Below are 20,889 nucleotides of genomic sequence, written 5' to 3'. Positions count from 1 at the left end.
GACATGAATGTTCATAACAGCTTTATAACAGCCCCAAACTGAATACAACCCAAATGTACAATACTTGAATGGATAAACAAATTGTGGTATATTCATACAATGGAATATAACTCATCCATAAAAGGAATATAATATAATAAACTTAGTAACATGGATGAATATCAAAAATATGCTGTGAATGAATCCTGACATAAAGGAATATATGCTTTATGATTTTATAACAGGCAAAACTAATCTGTAGTCATAGTTATAAGATTAAGGGTTGCTTAGGGCTGAGTGGCATGGGAGATTGATTACTAGTGGGTTTTTTTTTGTCATTTGTCTTTGTTTTTGTTTTTGTCTGTGCTGCAAGGCTTGTGGGATCTTAGTTTCCTGACCAGGAATCGAACCTGGGCCCTCGGCAGTGAAAGGACAGAGTCCTAGCCACTGGACTGCCAAGGAATTCCCACTAGTGGGTTTGAAGGGACTTTTTTGGGTGGTAAAAATGTTCTGTATCTTGATTAGGGTTACACTTACATGGATATATACATTTGTCAAAATTCATCGAGCTGTGCATTCCATGTGATCATTTTATCGTATGTAGATTATGCCTTAACATAGTTGATCTTTTAAAAATCAGTTCAAAGTGGATTGTAGATCTAAATGTGAAAGGTCAAATAATAAGCTCCTTAAAGATACCATGAGAGAATTTCTGAAATGGGATATAAAAAACACTAATGTTAAATTAAACTGTATTAAAACCTGGAGCATCTTGTCTTTAAAAGGCACTAACAGGAGAGTGAAAAAGGCAAGCGGGCTTCCCTGGTGGTGCAGTGGTTGAGAGTCCGCCTGCTGATGCAGGGGACACGGATTTGTGCCCCAGTCCGGGAAGATCCCACATGCCGTGGAGCGGCTGGGCCCGTGAGCCATGGCCGCTGAGCCTGCGTGTCTGGAGCCTGTGCTCCGCAACAGGAGAGGCCACAACAGTGAGAGGCCCGCGTACCGCAAAAAAAAAAAAAAAAAGAAAGACAAGCTACCGTGAGAGGGGTAGTGTGGGTGGGTGTATGTATGTATCTTGTAGGTATATATATCTTGTAGGTATATTTTTTTTTCTTGAAAACTGCCTCATATTCAAAAAATATAAATAACTCCTACAAATTACTAGGGAAAATCCCAAATATTTTAAAGGAGAAAGGGCAACGATGTGAAGAGGCACATCATAAAAGAGAATTTCCAAATAGTCAATAAAGACATGAAAAGCTGCTCTAGATCGTTAGTCATCAGAGAAATGCAAATTGAAGTCATAATGCAGTATCAATATATATGCACTGAAATGGCTAAAATAGACAATACTGTTAACAAGGTTGAGAGCAACTGTCATTCTGCTACATTGCAGGTTGGGGTGGGAGTGTAATTTGTACAACCAATTTGGGGAAACTATGGCAGTGTACCCGTGCGTTATGACTAAACAGCTTCTCTTTTAGAATATACCGCACAGAACAGTATGTGTATCAGGATACATACACAAGAATGTTCATAGCAGTTTATTTGTAAATAGCTACAAATTAATAACTATGCAAATATCCATTAGCAATAGAATTGTTGTTTTGTAGTCAAACAATGGAATACTATAAAACAATGAGAAAGAACAACCTACTACATGCAACTACATGGATGAATCTCACAAATGGAATGTTGACTGAAGGAAGACAAATTCAATACATATATAAGATTCCACTTATATAAATTTCAGAAATAGGTGAAATGATTCTTTTCGGTGTGGGAAGCTGGGATCATGGTTACTTTGGGGTGAAGAATAGGCACAAGGGGTACTGGTAATATATTGTTTCTTGATCTGGGTGGTAGTTACATGGATGTGCTTATTTTGTATAATTTGTCATGCTTTACATTTATGATTTGTACACTGTATATAATGCTTTAATTTTTAAAAGTTTATTTTTGGGAATTCACTGGCAGTCCAGTGGTTAAGACTCTGTGCTTCCACTTCAGGGGTTCGATCTCTGGTCGGGGAGCTAAGATCCTACATGCCACGCGGCCTGGCCAAAAAAAAAAAACCAAAAACGTTTATTTATAAAAATTAATGATGAAAAAGTAAAGATATTTTGAGGAAAAAAATTACATTGTACTCTTGATAGTGTGGCTGAGAATGAGATTACTGTACAGAAATCAATAGTTTTTCTTTAATAATTAGCGTCTAAAAATGGAGGCAGGGACTTCCCTGGCAGTCCAGCGGTTAGGACTCCCGGCTTCCACTGCAGGGGGCATGCGTTCCATCTTTGGTCAGGAAACTAAGATCCTGTGAGCTGCTGGGCGTGGCCAATAAATTAAAAAAAAAAAAAAATGGAGGCAGTAATAAGCATTCCACTTACAGTGGTGGGCGGCTTCACTTGGTACAAGCTGAGATCTCTTTTGTTTTGGCTCCTACTGCTTGCCTCTTGCTTTTAGCTCTAGGGCTTCTCTGTGGTTGCTGCTGCAGTCCCTACCATGAGAACTTACTTGAGCCAGCGTCAGGGGTATTTAACATCCAGTGGAGCAAACTTTGGTCAGCAGGAAGTGGGAGTCTATATATATATATATATATATATATATATATATATATATATATATATATATGCTTCCCCCTTTCTCACTTCTGATTGATAGTCTTGAGCTGCATTGCATACAGTTTCTCATATTGTCTTCTGTAGCCAACTGTCAAGCCAACCACTTTTATTGGCTCGCTGTCTCTCCTTGTTATACTACTCGATCCTTAACTCCTGCTACCCAATAAAGTATTCATGAATAAGCCTTCTACTCAGACTCTGACCTGCTCCCCATAACAAAGAATTATCTAACCCAAAATGTCAGTAGTGCTGAGGTTGAGAAACCGTGGTATTTGAAGCCAGTGGTTTGCTTTAAAATCTAAGATCTTCGATATTCAAACACTGACTTCAGGAAATAACCACTGAATGTTAATTTTTGTGTCTATAAAATGATAATGATAAGGTAAGCTCTATAAACTTAATGCCCAAAACATGGAAGAGTTCAGTAAACAGCAGCTATTGATACTTCTTATTCAAGTTTATATGCTATTTCCTGACACCGAGTCATTTTTGCTGAATATAAAAACTCTTTCCTAGATACCAAGTTCTCAAGTCCTTATAAATAACCATCAGAAGGGACCAAAAAAAAAGCATCTGCAGAACCCAATATAGAGAAAACACCAACATGATTCATGTGAAGATTTAAATGTATATATGGGTTTTTCAATTTTGTAAATTTTTACCTTTAAGGTGATGCTGTGTTAGCAGAGACTCAACACTGCAATGAGAAGGTTGTTTTGCCAACAACACACAAGTTTATTGTCAAAAACTTTGAGAGCAGCCATAAACATTATTAGGAGGCAAAGGATGCATTCTAAAACACTAGAAAAGCCAGAGAATGTAGTATGTAAACACAAGCACAAAGCAAAATAACACTAAAATACATAAAACAGGAAATTTAATATTTAGTTTTTTAAAAATAGCAACGTCTGTGTATGTATATATTGTTGGGGGCTATCCTGTGCATTTCGGATGTTTAGTAGCAGTTCCTGGCCTCTACCCACTAGATGCCAGTAGCACCACACACCTTATCGCCTCAGTTGTGACAGTCAAAAGTGTCTCCAGACATTGCCAGATGTATCCTGAGAGGCAAAATCATCTTTGGTTGAGAACAACCGAGGTAAACATAGGTTTGAATTCCAGCTCCAAGGCTATGGCTCTGTGAATTTGCCATAGTTTTTTTTAAACCTTAGTTTTGTTTTTTAATTTTTAAAGTAGAGATAATGAGATAATGTAACAGTGCTTTAGCTCCGCACCTGACACATAGAGTTCAGTAAATGATAACGTGATGCTAAAACCTGTTTTTTGTGTGTGCCACTCTGCCTTTCTATCCTCTAAAAGTGAAATGCCCCTTTGTAGCCTGTGGTCATCTAAGATCATTAAAAGGCATTGATGTAAGATCATAAAAAGGCATTGATCTTTCATGTGGGCAGTTAGCATAGACTTCAGGTTTGCTTTCTGCCTAGCTATGGGTTAGCTTTCTTCCTCTTGTGTTCTTGTTTGACTTGGGCAGAGTTGGGAGTACATTATTTCATTTGAGTCTCCTCCTGATGTAACATTGTTTATGGTGTTCTTTGCATATTCATAACCTCTTGAATTAGACCCAGCATGTTAAAGACTAGTTCAGGCTTATTGGAGTCATACCTATGGAAATTGGAAAGATAAGACTAAATCTTATTGTTGTTTATTGTTATTGTTGTTTTTGTTTTTTAACCCAGTTGACAGCCAATGAAAAATATTTGTTCTTTAGTTTTATTTTATAAGTATGATTAAAAATATTAATAGCCTAGAATTGCTTTCATATACATTGTCATTTAAATTTTATTAAAATCCTAGGCAATGAAAAGAGAATAAGGGAGGTTAGGAAAGGGAACTCTTGATATACTGTAAGTATATAGCAAGATACTGCAGTAAATACTTTATATTTTTATCTCATTTATTTTTTACAACGATATCTGCAAAGTAAGTAGAGTTATCCTGTTTTGTAGGTGAGCATATGGTGGTTCATTTGCCCAAGATCATATAGCTGCTAAATAAGTGACAGAACCACTAGAACCCAGGTTTTAAATTCCAAAACCCATCTTATTTTCATAATGCCATGCTACCTCCCCCAAATGAGGAGCATATTAGTCTGCCTTAACTTTCTTTGTAGACAATGTATCTTGACCTATCCTGTGGATCACAAGATCCACATAAATTGTAGGACGTTGGAACTGTGATAAGCCATTTTTTCTGTTTCCAGTAGGCCCAAAGACCTGTCTTGCCTAGACCAACTTCTCTGGCCCTCTGTGGCCTACATCTTTGCTGTTCTCCTGGTCCAGTGCAGTTATATCTGGTTTATGGGAGTAAGGAAAGTTTTTAGTTTCCACCTTTTTTGGCTAAGTGAATAAACCCTATTTTTTGATTATGTGTATTATCTTAGCCTTTGTGATTTCATATTGCTCAAGAATGCAGAGAAGTTAAATCTTAAGCCATGAAGGGAATGTTTGGCAAGATTCAAGTAAAAGTAGACTTAAAAATTAAGAGGGCTTTGTAGCAAATAAGAAAATAATCTCAAAACTTTCCTGTTTGTTCTAATAGACTACTGAGTAAAAGATGGTTTAAGTCTATAGTTGCCTAAAACTACTGTCTTGGTGTGATTTGTATTTTTAGCTGAGAGAAGAAAAGTTACAAGAGGAGAAAACCTCTGAAGATCAAATCCACAGGCTGTTACCAGAGGATACAGAAATGGGAAAAAGGAAAATGGATGAACAGAAAAAAAGAGATGAGCCATTAGTACTGAAGACAAATCTGGAGCGTGTAAGTAGATCACCTTTTTGATGGACACCTGCCTCAAAATCAGCAATTAGCCCAAGTGATGTGGATCTGAAAAACCTTTCTTGGTGAATAGTAACAGTCATTGACTGTGCTGCTTAAGAGTAGTGAAGAACTTAGCATTCGGGTGGAGAGCTGGAGAAAATGATTTGTGAATGGGACAATGAGACGTGTGGAAAGATTAAGGGGGAGCAGTGGGGAAAAAAGGTGAGTGAGAGGAAAAACCTAGTATAGTTTACTACTTGTGGTAAGTTTTATACATATATTGTCATTTTGATTTATGAGTTGTTATTTGACATCTGAGTTCTGTATGTGTTATATCCTCAACTAGATTTCCTTATAGTTTGTATTTTACTTGCCTTTACTCTTTATAATGCCCGAAACAGCACAGTTCTATTTACAAAGTAGGTCCTCAATATTAGATTACTTAGTTTAAATTTAACCTAATTATACTTCTAATTGGGCCAAATCTTGCCTGAATTTTTTTTCATTACTTATTTACCAAGCAAATTACTGGAAAATGTTGTAAATGGTATATTTAACTAATACAAGAAAGCACTTTTGGAGGATCCACTGATTATGGTTCAAATGGATGATTACAATTGTTTTGTTTTTCTTTAGTAATTCATATTGGATTAGACATCTTCTATTACTTGATATATGTACTTAGCATACCTTTAGAGTCATATCTATTAAAATGTTTTGTGATTCAGGCTTGTTAGTATTTCAGGCTATATTTTTAATTAGGTGGATTTAATAAAACTTTACCATATATAAAGACAGACAACATACCAGAATAGAGGGAAAAAATATCTCTAGACCTGATGTCTGCCTGTTAAACAGGTCCCAGCATTGTAACAGATTGTACAACTTTGGCCAGGTTACTTAATTTCTCTGTGCTTTAGGTTTACTCTTTGCAAAGGCATTTTTCCTGAACTTCAGAATTTGAGATTACTTAAGCTTTCTTGGATTGATAGTATTTGCTGACTGTCAATGTATATGTGGGGCTTTTTTACCCCAGTTATAATAATAATAATTGTTACTATTTAATTATTGTTAAAAACAATCATTTGCATTCCAACCTTCTAAAAGATTCAGTTTAACAAATATGAAATGCTTATGTACTCTCAATGCTCTGTTCATTGGGAACTACAAAAGGAGAAAGACTGCTTTTGGAGAGAATACAGTTTATCTAGGAAGGCAAGAATAAAATATATGATAGTCTTGTGCATATAGTATGTCTTCTGACTAATAGCCCCAACTGTTGTCTGTAGTCTCTAAAGACTGCAAACTCTGCCTCTTCACCCCAACAGAACTGTCCATTAGTGTCCTCAGGGAAAACAGCCCAGAAAAACATTTCTTTTTAGGACAAACCAATTTTGACAAAGAGAACTTACTCTTTACTATGGTCCTTTTGATAGAAAGAACCTATTGTTTTCGGCCTTGCCAGATAGGTTTCCTCCAGGAAATGATCTCCAGTATTAATTCATAGCAAGGATGGGAAATTGCTCTAATTATTTTTTCTTTTGCCACTGTAATCTTTGAAGTAGAAATTAATTACATCAACCTAAAATTTAATCTTAAAAGGAATCAGGAAGTACAAATCCTGATTGGCAATGGCCAGTTTTGCAAAATTTCCTGTACATTGAATAAAATCAGATCTATGAACACTTTTAAGTTTTAGATTTTTGTGATTTTACCTTTTTTCCGTTTGCTTTTATATTTTTGAGGACTTTTAAAATTTTTCTTTAAATATGTCTTAAGAAATTTTGGTGTTGAACAAATAATTTCATTTAGTTTAGCCAAGGATGCATTCATATTGGGACTGAAAAGAAGCTCAAGTGGTCTCAGTAAAAAGCCAGCTGAAGGATTATATTTTATATAGAGAGTATTATGATTAGAGCTGGACTGATCATTTCACTGTCCTGCTCCAAAAACCTCAGTGGCTCCCCATTTCCTGTGGAATTAAATGAGAACTCTTCACCCCAACATTCAGGTCCTTAGTATTATTCTAGCTTATCTTTCCGTTTTTGCTTACATTCGAGAACTCCAGGGAACAGAGCTGTTTGCTTTCCCCCAAATGTATGATCTATGCTTTCCCTCCTGAGAATCCTTGCTCTTGCGTTTCATCTCATTGAAATGCCACTGACCTTACCTGTTGAAAGACTATATATCTTTCCATGTCCAGTTCAAAAGCTGTCACCTTCCTGGAACCTATAGGGATTCCTCACTTTTTCTCCACTCTCATCATCCATTCTCTTCAAGTTTTCTCTCCTCACTTTGTAACTTTTATAGGACTTATTTCATTCTTCCTTACATTACGGTTATTTGTGTGTTTGTGTTTCTCTACTTAATTTGTAAGTTTGTTAAGTATAGGAAATGTGTCTTACTGTTTTTTAAATCTCCCATAGTACCTTGCACATCACAAGTGTTTGATACGTGTTTATCAAGTTGAATCCAAATAGAGGAAGAAAAGTGCTTATTCTAGAAACAATTATTTGTTCAGAAAGAAAAGAAAATAGGCACGATGTTTAATTTATTACGATTTGTTATGGTGCAGTTAATACCGACAGTAGTGCAAATTGTTTTAAAACAATTTGGTGTAACAGTTATAGTCATACTAAAGATTATAAACTTGAAAGTGAAAAACTGCTTGTCATCCCATAGCCTAGAGATAACTCCTGTAAACATTTTGGTGAATATCCTTCCAGACTTCACTTCTAAGTGTGTTTGTGTTTGTGTGTGTGTGTGTGTGTGTGTGTGTGTGTGTGTGTATAAAATATATTGTTTTTCTTTTCAGAAAATGTAACCCAGTATACATACTGTTTTATAACCTTCTTTAATAAATTATAAGTCCTGGATGTCTTTCCACGTAAATAAAGAATCCCATATCATTATTTAGTGGTCTGCTAGTTATTCTTTACTGTAGAATTTATCCAGTTAATTAATCTGTTGATATTTTGCTGTCTTAAACCACTGCTGTGATGAAATCCACATGTCTCATTAGTTCCTTATAAATTACTAGAAGTGGAATGATCAGATCAAAGGGAGTGTACTTCTTAAGACTTTTTGGTACTTATTATTCAGTTGACCTCCAGAAAGTTTGTATTAAACTTTGAACTTTAAAGTTTGTATTAAACAATAGTAAACAAATGTGTTAAACTAATTTCCTCACACCCTTGCCAAGCCTGGGTATTATCATTCTTTTAATTTTTTTTAGGCACAACATTTAAAAAAATATCATTTTAGAGATTTCCATTTTAGGAATCGATAGTCCTATATGCTTGTTTTTATCCAAAGTTAAAGATGAGAGGTAAATATTTTCCTATCTTATGGCTCTAGGTTTCGTGAGGGTAGAAATATAGAGGGATTGGGGGTCAGGGTACCTTCTGTTTATATAATTATTTATTTATAATAATGTAAATTTATTTTCAACAATTAAAAGGAACCTGGCATATACCTATTATAATACCAGAGTTTTTTCTTAAAAGAGTAATAGTATTAAAATTGATATCAATAAAATTTATCTTTTGTTGAGCACTTACTACTTGTGAGCTAATGCACCATGTGTTTTTAATGGTTTATCACAATATACGTAGTAGACAGATCATTTTTAATTTTATAGATGAGAAACTGAGGCTCAAAAAGGTAAAGCAATTAACCTATAGTGACAGTGATAGCTAAGTAATAGAGCGGGAATTTGAACATTCTTTTATTTGGTACCGAATTGATTATGCAGAAAGACCTAAAAAAAATTGCCATTATTGATCCCGTTGAGTCTGTTGATGTCAAAACTTTTTCTTTCTTTCCAGTAAATTTGGTAATGGGTTAGTGCTATTAAAGTTTCTCCAGTGAATAGTTTGTACAACAGGGTTCTTTAAGGAGGGATAGATACTCTACAGAATGGAAAAGCTTCTCTGTAAATTGTAATCCTTCAACTGTTTCTTAAAGGCTGTTGGAAACATAGCCTGTTGTATGAATGTGCCTATCATCCTAGAGAATAACAAGGCATTTAAGGAATACAGGGTACTCTGAGCCAAAAGATGCCTTGCATGCCTCTGTCTACAACTCTAACTTTGATAGTCATTGAATCATTAGAAAACTGGTTAATCATTAGATTATTAGACTTTTTTTGTTTACCTACTATATAATGGTATCAGAAGTTTTAAAGAAAAGGTGGTCACTTGCTCTCAAAGAGTCTGTTGTCTACAGCAGAAATCAGACTCCTAAATAAGAAGCTACAGTTCAGTGTGATTAGTTGCTCTCCCTATAAAGAAGGCACTCATATTGAATCATGAGCAAATCCTCATATGTGTATGCAAAAGACACACGTAAAAGAAACTTTGAATGTAAATTTAAAGTCTCTCAAAAAGAGACTCTAAAATAAAATGAAGGTAAATGAATGAGTATCAGCAAGATGGAAAAAGCTGATCTAAGGGTATTTGGAAGCGAAAGTGACATTTAAGATGCCTCTGAAAGGCCAGTGAGTATTTTATAGGCAGAGAATGTGGAAGGAGAATCTTAGGCAAAGGGACGAATAGCATGTGCAAAAGAATAGGAGTTTTGAAAGACTATGATGGTACATGTGGAGAGTAGAAAGTAGTATGATTGCAGTAGAGCTCAAGGAGTTCCCTGTGTCGGAACTGGTGGGAGAAAAACTTGGAGGAAGATTGGATCTAGTTTCTGAAGGTTATTGGATCATGCTGAGGTATTTAGACTTTATCCTGAAGTCACCAATGGTTAAGCAGGGGAGTGATGGGATTCTGTCTGTGTGTTTGATAATATGGAGGGGGTTGGAGGGAAGAAAGGCTGGAGAGAGCAAGACCCATAAGTAGATTATTGCAGTAGTCAAGGCAGAAGATGATGAGAATCTAAGGAAAGGCAGTGACAATGAGTATTCATGAGAAGAGTTAGATCTGAAAGACATTGGAGGAGTAGAATGGAGCAAAGTAGAAATAACGTGGAGGCAGTTTGGAGACAGATGCTCTGGATCACAGTGCCATCGTTATTAACTCTACAATCCTAGGCAGATTAACTACTCTGAGCCTCAGTTTGCCATCTGTAAAAGGTAATAATCCCTTCTTAGTGGGGTAGGTTAAAGAGTAGATGAAATAAAACATTTGGATGTGTTGGGGTACTCAAAACCTCTATACAATGTTATTATGACTTTGAAGAAAGGAAAGGAAAGAGTCATGGGTGACATTGAAGCTTCTAACTGGGTTGGTAGGGGGACTTAGAGAAGAGAAATATTGAGTTTGATTTTGGATATATTAAGTTTGAGCTGCATTTGGGATATCCAGATTGGGATCCCAAGAGGCAGTTGGAAACATAGATTGGAACTCAGAGAGAACATAAAATAGAAAGAGAGATTTGAACAATAGCTTTGGGAGATTCCATGGGAACCCCAAATGGACAGTGTTGTCTCCCTTGTCTCCTGCCAGTGTCCTGCACGTCTCTCAGATTCAGAGAATGAAGAACCTTCTCGAGGCAAGATGATACAGACACACCGCTCGGCATTTGTTTCCAAGAACAACTCCTACTCCTTATCTTTCCTGGCAGGGTAAGAGACTGATACTGAATCCAGTCAGGGTTCTTTCATTTTGGGATATGAGACAAAAGAGACTGGGGGAGCTTTAAAGTGTTTGTTATAGCTACTTTGGGGGAGGTGGGAGTGAGGGAAAATGGGGGAACTGGCTTTCAAATATGGGTTAGGAATAAGGGGCTGACCTGAAATTTTAAAGAAAAGTAAATTTTACCCATTTCGGGTATCCTCAGGGTAAGATTGTACTAATTGCTCTGCTGCAGAGTTGAACTTTCTTTTCTGGGAAGAAACAACAAAGCCTTCTTCAACAACCATTGATATTGAAGACAATATCCATGGATTTTCTTTGTGGACTTTTTTCCTCTTAATAGGAACTTGAGGCCAGAGTTGATTTATTTTCAATGCCTGGAACTAAAATATATATTGATAGGTTTCAAGAGGGCAAACTAAAAAGTTTTTAAGACCTTTGTCAAGGCACTTCTTGTTCCTTTAGACTTTGCAGGCCCTGGGGAGGAAAGGAAGGAGGAATTGGATGAATGTTAGGTGATGGAAGAATAATGAAGGGCTTGGTGGAAGGAAGGAAAGAAGGATGGATAGATGGATGGATAGATAGGTAGGTAGGTAGATAGATAGCAGGAGGGAAAGGAAGGGAAGAAGAATTGAAAGAAGGGAGGAAAGCTGGAAGGAATCATTTATTCAACAGGCAGGATGTACTATGTGCCATGCCCTCTCTTTGAATATAAAAAGACACAGTCTTTACCCCATTTTGTTGTCTTTTTTGATTTAGAGCTGGCATTGCTCACCCTTATTTCTAGGGTTCTTCTCCTTCCCACAGCACTATGAAGTGTATCTCTCTTGCTGTTCCTATGGACATATACCTGGACCCTTTATATCTTAAGGCTTTTTATTGCTACCCACTAATAGGCTTTTTATTGCTACCCACTAATAAATATGACCAAAAAAATCTACCAAGTTTAAGAATGTTATAAAGTTCATACTATTGTGAACCCTGTTCTTTTTATATCTGAATCCTTTTGGTATATGTTCTGATTTTCCTGTTCTTTTTCTTTTTTAAATTTTATTGGAGTATAGTTGATTTACAATGTTGTGTTAGTTTCAGGTGTACAGAAAAGTGATTCAGTTATACACATATTCATTCTTTTTCAGATTCTTTTCCCATATAGGTTATTACAGAATATTGAGCATTTCCTGTTATTTCTGTGAGTAAAATTCGCTAAACCTCTCCTTCTCTTAAATGCCTCCCCTTCTCTGGGTGATGGTAACTCCTTCCAGGAAGGCCCTTTCCTAAACAGTTTATTCACTCATTTGACATTTGTTGAATGGCCACTGGATTGTAGCCACTGTAGCTTGACTGATGAAATGAGAACCCAATACGTAAGATGTAAGCCAGTGTACTTAACCTTTTATGGTGATGATGAAACTCTTGCTTTGTGCATATGAGCTTGAACTATAGATGCCCTGTAAAGTTAAAAAATTCAAGATTGCTTGACTAAGAATCGTCAGCTTCTGAATGTGTATGTGGATTTTTCCCCATTTATAGCGGGTATATCTTAATGTTTATTAGAGGGATCTACTGAAAAGAGAAGATCATATTAATTCCAATCAAGTCACAATAAATATCCCCTGAAACAAATAAATGTTGCTTTGGGCAGTCTGTGGTTAGTTAGTTAATATCTCTTCATTTGAAATTACTTGGGAAAAAGGAAAATTTTATTAAAACCCAAATATGATGCCAAGGCCAAATTGCCCCAGTTAATTGGAGTGGACACTGGATAGGTGAACTACTTATTACCAATTCCGGTCTCTACCCCTGTAATTCATTCTTTTAAAGTGGGTAGAAGGTTAATATGTTGTTACTTAGAAATGCCTACCAAGGAACTTAGAAAATTCTTCTATAAAGGGCAAAATGTAAAGTCTATACAGAGGGGTGTGCTTTTGATTATGTGTGGCTCTGGAATATGTGTGGTATATCTTCTTTTCCTGCTCCTTGGCCCATCCTTGCCCTTAGTATGTATCGTTCAGTCACAATGGGATTAATTTATAAGAAAATATTTACTTAACATGTTATTGTTAAGAAATGTTGCAATCAGTATTATACATATATGGATTTCAGCATTTATTTTTTCCAAATATCCAAGGTTGTGGGCTGAGTTCAGTTATTAGTACAGTTTTTTTTTTAATTAATTGGATTTGGTTGGTAGGGTTATCTTTTTAGGAAATAGTTTGCTGATGTCATGGAAACTTTAGGTTGGAAAATTTATTATGGTAATACTGTGAATTGCATCTCTTATTTAGTCAACATGTTTTACTTCTTAGTTAAGAAAATATTAAGTTTCAATTCTAAATGATATTTAGGAAAACAATATGAAGTTGTTAGTGCTGACAATGAGATGAGACATATGGATATATTAAAAAAGAATTAGCATGGTGATGGTTGCATAGTGATGTGCCTGTAAACTTAAAATGGTTAAAATGGTAACTTTCATGTTATATATATTTTACCACAAGAAAAAAAGAATTAGCATTGTTAACAGTTTTGGGATATTTCAAATGCATTTTTTTCTGTCTGTTAAGCAATAACAGAAGAATAGGTTTTTCTCTGCAAGTTTGTTTCCTAAAGAGAGTTCATCTGTAAAAGCTTTAAAGTTTTTTACATCTGTATTTAAATCAAATTAATCTGCATTTATTTTACTTATCTACTTTATAAACTTTTCTTTCTTAAGCCCAAAAGCATGGAGTTAAGAGTGAGTAGTCCTGATAGGATGGTTATTTTGGAAGGAATCCATCAATAGATTCTGGCTGAGTCTTGCCAGTAGCTCAGTCTATTTTCATTTGAAACATTCAAAGCAAAGAATGTTTTGCAGCACTATTAATAAAGTTCTATAGCCCTTTGAAAATGAAACTTCTTCCACATAGGCAGATAGAGTAATAGTTAACCCAAGGTCATTTCTAAGTAAATTATAAAATATATGTGAATTGAAAAGAATTAACTTGAACCATAAGGTATATAATTATAAAGTTAGGCTTTTATTTTAAATATCTGAAAAACTGGTTTGTTTATTTGTTTAAATTTATTTCCCTTCATTCCTCATGCCCTCTTCACCACTAGAAGAATCAAACAAAAAACGTGGTTGCAAGTTATTCTAAAAACAGTCTGGAAAAACTTTCTCTGTTGAGCTAGTGTCTTTTCTAAGAGCTACACGTTCAGTTGTGTTTTCCTCTTTGCTTTGGCTGTCAGGAAGTTTAGAATTAAGACAGAGTTTTCAATTCAGTCATCATGACCTTCCAACATGGCATATAATTAAAGAAATAATTTTTGGCATACTCTTCTCATATTTATTACTTAATGTGGTCTTTATTCTCTACTAACGCTCATTTTTTATGTATTTTTACTGTAAGTCACTTAAAATTCTTCTTGGGAATAGGGTATAACCATAAAAAGAAATATAATCAAACCATCTATCCTCCTTCCAGTTTAAAAAATAAAGAAAAGAAGGCGATGCAGTAATGCCAGTACTGCCATTCTGTACAAAACTGTATCTTAAGTAAACAGTGCCTAGTGAGATTACTGGCATATGATAAGTCTTCAGTGAGTATAGTTGCTGCTATTTTGTTATCTTCTTTTAGAACTCTTAGAACTGAAAAGGATCTTAAATATTGTTTTATCTAATTCCTTTGTTTTATGGGTGAGAAGACTAAAGCTCAGTGAGAGACCATGGCTTGCCAAATCTTAGACTGCTAGAGTAGTAGGACAATGAGTTAGAACTGAGATTTCTTGGCTCTTTCCACTATACCCTTTTGTCCCCCATGACTTTCTTATAGATCACTATGCTGCCTCTGCCCATTTTCCCACTAGGCTTTAAATCCTTTGCAAGCAGGGACAAAAATCTTGTTGACCATTGTACTCACAGTACTTAGTACAGTGCCTGGCACATAGTAGAGGCTCAATAAATACTTGTGGAATGTTTAATGAGATAGGTCTTGTGCCCTTGGGTAGGTTAAAGGGGACTTTTTCAGAATTGTCAAACTTGCAGAGTCTGTAGGAGGGAGGACTCTGGGAGCTGTGGAGGAAACAGATTGGCTGGTGGCTGTTGTTTAGACTAGATTCCATAGGATTAATATGGGATTTAGGGGGAGTCTAATGACCACATTGATAAAACTTTTATACTATAAAGTTGTCTTTAGCTCTTTAATACATTAACGGTAGCTTATGAGTATCCTTTTTATCGATTCTGTAAAAGAAAAATCTGTGTTACACTGAGTAATAATTAAGCCTTAATTAAGTAGAAATTAACTACATTATTTTGTTTTCTAATGTCCAAATACTTTAAGCCTGAGTCTGTGGTTCAGAGTGGGGTGCAGCAAAAGAGACCTGAAGTGTCTGTGCTTCCTCTAAGGTGTGTGTGTAAGGAGAGAGAGAGACAGAGACTGACTGCAGACTCAGTCATATTAACTGCATGCCCAGCCAGTGTTGGAGTGAATTAAAATATGCAGACTTGTTCCTCTTTTTTAAAATGAACGAACGAAAATATAGATGCTTTCAGCGGACAGATACCAGACACATAAATGATGTGATATTGGAGGACTAGCTTTATTATTTTTTAATTATTTTATTTTTGGCTGTGTTGGGTTTTCGTTGCTGTGCACGGGCTTTCTCTAGTTGCAGCGAGCGGGGGCTACTCTTCCTTGTGGCGCACGGACTTCTCATCGCGGTGGCTTCTCCTGTTGCCGAGCGTGGGCTCTAGGCACACAGGCTTCAGTAATGGTGGCTCGCGGGCTCTAGAGCACAGGCTCAGTAGTTGTGGCACGCAGGCTGAGTTGCTTCGCGGCATGTGCGATCTTACTGGACCAGGGTTTGAACCTGCGTTTCCTGCATTGGCAGGCGGATTCTTAACCACTGCGCCACCAGGGAAGCCCTGGAGGGCTAGCTTTAGAATTGATGAAAGGAGGCAAACCAGAGAGATGAGGGTGGAGAAGCCAGTCTAGGGAGTTTTAGGGAATTAGTGGTGTGAGCTTGAGTAAAATCAGTTGACCTCCTTCTGTATCATTTATGTAAAATGCAAGTTGTTATGTCCTACCTATTGCTGGGCAGGGGATTTCCCTGAATGATTTCTTAAGACTCTTTTCACCTCTAAAACTGAAGTGTCTAGAAGTAGCTTAGAGCAGGGTTTTAAAAGGTGGAGGAAATGTGACCAGGGCATGAAAAGGAGAGGGTAAGGGGCAGTTAGTGAGTTCTGTAAAAATCTCAGGATTAGACTTAGCAAGTTATGTGTGGGGAATAGTCCAAACAGTAACCACGAGGGAAAGGAGACTATGAGAGAAAAATGAGGTAGTGATTTAAAAGAAACCACAAGGCTTGATGATGGCCTGGGGCAGGTCGTGTGTGTGCGTGTGTGTGTGTGTGTGTGTGTGTGTGTGTGTGTGTGTGTGTGTTGGGGGAGGGATAAAAGAATAGAAGCAAGTCAAGTGGATGAGCTGGTTAAGAGGACAAATCTTGTTAAGAGTATGGAGTATGGATGGAAAAGGAAGATAGCTCAAGGAGAAGTGATGTGGAATTTAAGGAGCAGGTTTTAGAGGTGTCAGTAATCTCTCTGCCATACTAAAGTAGGGATATACTAGTGGTTTTCAGAGGGGTCTGGCAGGATGGTGAAGGGTAGCATCAGGGAACCTGCTTTTTCCCAGGGCTTCCTGCCATGTTCAGTACTTTACATACCTCGTTTCCTTTAGTTCTTACATTAATCCTATAAGATTTATAACATTCTCATTTTTCAGCTGAGGAAAATGCAGTTCAAAGAGGTTAAGTAACTCACCCCAGAACTTCTCACCTGAGTAGAGTGACAGAGATGGAATTGGAACTCAGGTCTCTCTTGACTCCAAACCTATGCTCTTTCTAGCAAACGATTGTCAGAACCCTGTGACAGAAGGCTCTGTGCTTAAGCTCTTTGTCTTGAAATGATCTACCTTTACAACAGAAAGCTTCCTTCCTTCTGTTTGTTTAAATAATTTATACCCTGTCTTGTTCTAAAAAAATACAAGATTGTACAGAGGTGGGTAAGAAGCTGTCCAGTTATCCTGTTGTTTGAGGGGACTCAAATCCTTTTGCATTACTCTAGGCCTTTTGAAATACAGCTGTGGAAACAATGTTCCTATCCATCAGCAAACAAATACTAGTGCATGTCCAGAATAGGCAAATATGTAGAGACAGAAAGTAGATAAGTGGTTGCTTAGGGCTGGAGGAGAAGGCAGGGTTTAGGAGTAAGAGCTAAAGGGTATGAGGTTTCTTTATGAGGTGATGGAAATGTTTTAAAATTGTGATGGTTAAATAACTCTGTGAATATACTAAAAACCATTAAATTTTACACTTTAAAAAAAGAAAGAGGGACTTCCCTGGTGGCGCAGTGGTTAAGAATCCTCCGGGCAACGCAGCGGACATGGGTTCGAGCCCTGGTCTGGGAAGATCCCACATGCCGTGGAGTAACTAAGCCTGTGCGCCACAACTACTGAGCCTGTGCTCTAGAACCCGTGAGCCACAAGTACTGAAGCCCGTGTGCCACAACTACTGAAGCCCGCCCTCCTAGAGCCCGTGATCTGCAACAAGAGAAGTCACCGCAATAAGAAGCCCGTGCACCGAAACGAAGACCCAGTGCAGCCATAAATAAATAAATAAATAAATAAGTTAGTTAGTTAGTAAAAAAGAAAGAATGCTAGTATACACAAGGCAGATAACCCAACAATAAATATACAAGGGAAGGATTGTAACAAAATGTTACCCATTTCTGGGTGCATGGCAGCTACAGCTAGGCCTAAGGAAGCTGCTGCTTTTATTCAAGTATGTGTGTGTGGGTGGGAGGCCTCACACACCCAGGCTAGGGGCTTGGAGGAGGATCCTCTCTGACCTTCAGCCTCTTGGTGGAACTCAGCTCTGCCAGACCTGAGAGTTTGATTAAAAAACTAAGGTGGTATGGGTATTTGAGAGACAGAGAGAGTGATGAGTGAGCAGTTAATAACATGAGCTATCTAATGTTTTATATCATGTAATACCATTTGAAAACCCTTTAAGCAGTGCTTTATAAGCATTAAATCTTCTGGCTTTCCAGCTGCATGTTTATACTGGCTGCTCCTCCTTTTCTTTGTTTGTAAGTCAGATGCATTGTGGTTGTGGGTATTTTTAGCTTAACTAGAAATCCCAGAAACCATCTGGTCCCTTGGCAGTGGAAATTTTAAGCTAGTTGCCTTTCAGACAATGCTGCTGTCTCTTGTTTATGACTTCATTATGTGTTTGGAAGAGAGATCTTCTCTAGACGTGCTGGGTCTATTCTGTGGCAGAGTAGAGTAGAATGTAAGATCAGTATGCTGTGGTAGAAAGAGCACAGGCCTTAGAGTCTTGGAGATACAGGTTTAAACTTTGGCTTCAGCTGTGTGACCTGGAAAAATCACTGCCTTCAGTTCTTTGTCTGTAAATTGAAGATGCTGATTTATAGGGTTTCTATATGGATTAAATGAGGTACAGTATATTTAAAACACACAATGCCTGACAGATAATAGATTCCTAATAAATGATGAAATTTTCTTTCCTTTCCTTAAGGATGTTGTAGGCATTTCTGTATATATTTTTATTCACTTATAAGAAATTTATTGAATATATCCACTGTGTGCCAGGCACTGTGTGAGGGTTTAGGAATATAGAAATGGATGTGCACAAAGGTGGGAGGAGTAGTTACTTCCTCTGTTTTTTAGCAAAGGTATTATTTGAGCTCTTAAATCTTAGGAACATTATCAAGTTTACTGCTGATGATTCTCAGCCAGCATTGAAGCCTCTTAACCTGACCAAATACTACAATAATAATATCTATATATTATGTTGATGGTTTACACGATATTTTCACATTCATGAATTTTGTGACTCTTCATGTGACAATAACAACATTGGGGGAATATAGTTATATAGGAACGAAGTTTATGTATGCTATTGAAATTGAGTTGGTATTAATTTGAAATATATTGTTTTCAATTAAGATGTTAATTGTAATTCCCCAGGGCAACCACTAAGAAAATAACTAAAACATACATAGTTAAAGAAATAAGAAGGAAATCAAAATGGTATAGTAGGAGATATCTAACACAAAAGAAGGCATTAATGTAGACATTGTGGAACAAGACATATAGAAAATAAAGAGAAAATTGCAGAAGTCCTTCCTTATCAGTAATTACATTAAATGTAAATGAATTAAACTCTCCAATTAAAAGGCAGAGATTGGCAGAATGGATTTAAAAACAGTATAGTCCAAATATATGATGAGACTCACTTTAGATCCAGAGACAGAAGTAGGTTGAAAGTGAAAAATGTAAACAGTGACCAAGAGAGAACTAGAATAGCTATACAATATGAGACAACGTAGACTTTAGGACAAAAATTATTACAAGAAACAAAGAGAGGCATTGTATAATTCTAAAAGGGTCAGTCCGCAAAGAAGATATAACAGCTGTAAACACATGTACACCTAATTATGAGTCCATAAAATATGTGAAGCAAAAACTGACAAAATTAAGGGGAATAATAGACATTTTAATATTAATAGTTGGAGACTTTAACACCACTTTCAATGATGGGTAGACTATACAGGTGAAAGATAAACAAAGGATATAGAAGACTTGAATAATACTGTATACCTGGCTAGAGACAAAATACCTAACTGATTCAAGAAGAAATTGAAAATCTGAATAGACCTATAACAAGTGAAAAGGTTGAACCAGTAATCAAAAAACATCTGGCAAAGAAAAGCCTAAGACCAGATGGCTTCACTGGTGTTACTACCAAACATTTAAAAAAGAATCAACATGAATGTTTCTCAAACTCTTTCAAAAATTAGAAGAGGAGTGAATACTTCCCGATTCATTCATTCTTTGAAGCCAGTGTTACCCTGATACCAAAGCCATATGCAGACATAACAAGAAAAGAAAACTACAGACCAATATCCTTTATGAATCTATATTCCAGCACACCATTGGAGGGAAAAAAAGTACAAGCTTTGATACATTAGAGAGGGTAAGAGAAACACTTTGACTTAACCTGCATCACCCCTACCCAGGGCAGCAGAACTCAGGTTCAAGAGAGATTTTCCTGGCTGGTAATTGCCTCTGTGGGAGAAAGTAAGAGAGTGTGAGTGAACACCTGGCTTCTTCAACTTTATAGGAAGCCCATTTCTCTCCTGCCTCAACCAGAGTATTGAATTATGATCTACATGACCTAGGGGAATGAAGAGTCTGGGAAAGCAGCAGATAGGGCTCTCAGAGGGCATTAAAGGGATGAGGATCTTACTAACTACGTTACAGACTCCACCCACAAGTCACTGGGGAAGCCTCACCTATGGATCCTCCCAACTGGCCCATGGGCACTCCCATCGCTCCACATGCCTCATTCACACATGCTTCCACTCTGTGGCCAGTTCCCTGTGCATGCTCCCAGTGGCAGTGAGCGAGTTTTGGCATATGGCCAGTAAGCATGTGTAGAAAGCCAGCTAGAATCTGTGGGCAAGGGAGAGATCACAAATGAGCTTTACTGCCACCCTTGGGAAAACAAAATGGAGGCTGTCAGCTTTCGGCCTGGTATGTTGGAGGATCAAGAGAAGGCATACAAGCTTGAGAATTTTGCCACAGAGGGAGAAAGCAAGGAGCTGGTGTATCCATAGAAGATCTGAGAAAATACCAGCATCCCTACCAGAGCTGTTGGAAGGTTTTTCTCTCCTGAAGGCAGTTAGTAAAGTTCGGAGGAGGTGACTGCTACTTCAAATGTGAGGACAGCAATGCAAAATGTCAAGGAACATGAAAAATCAAGGAAACATGACAGCATCAAAAGATCACAACAGTCTTCCAGTATTGGATCCCCAAAAACATGGAGGTCTGTGATTTATCCAACAAAGACTTCAAATT

At 37.0% G+C, this 20,889-nt stretch overlaps 1 protein-coding gene across 1 annotated transcript in view; it reads left to right on the top strand.

Annotated features, from left to right (window-relative positions):
- RNF169 (ring finger protein 169) overlaps positions 1-20,889 on the top strand; it is an 82,047-nt gene that overhangs the window by 49,263 nt on the left and 11,895 nt on the right. The window contains exons 3-4 of the mRNA XM_065883214.1: positions 5,235-5,381; positions 10,838-10,956. Of these exons, the coding sequence (XP_065739286.1) occupies positions 5,235-5,381; positions 10,838-10,956 (266 nt within the window). The remainder of the gene's footprint in view (positions 1-5,234; positions 5,382-10,837; positions 10,957-20,889) is intronic.

The sequence above is a fragment of the Phocoena phocoena genome, chromosome 8, assembly GCF_963924675.1.
Source record: "Phocoena phocoena chromosome 8, mPhoPho1.1, whole genome shotgun sequence".
NCBI lineage: Eukaryota > Metazoa > Chordata > Mammalia > Artiodactyla > Phocoenidae > Phocoena > Phocoena phocoena.
Note: the sequence above shows the minus strand (reverse complement) of the source record. Positions and strands in the feature narration are given on the sequence as shown.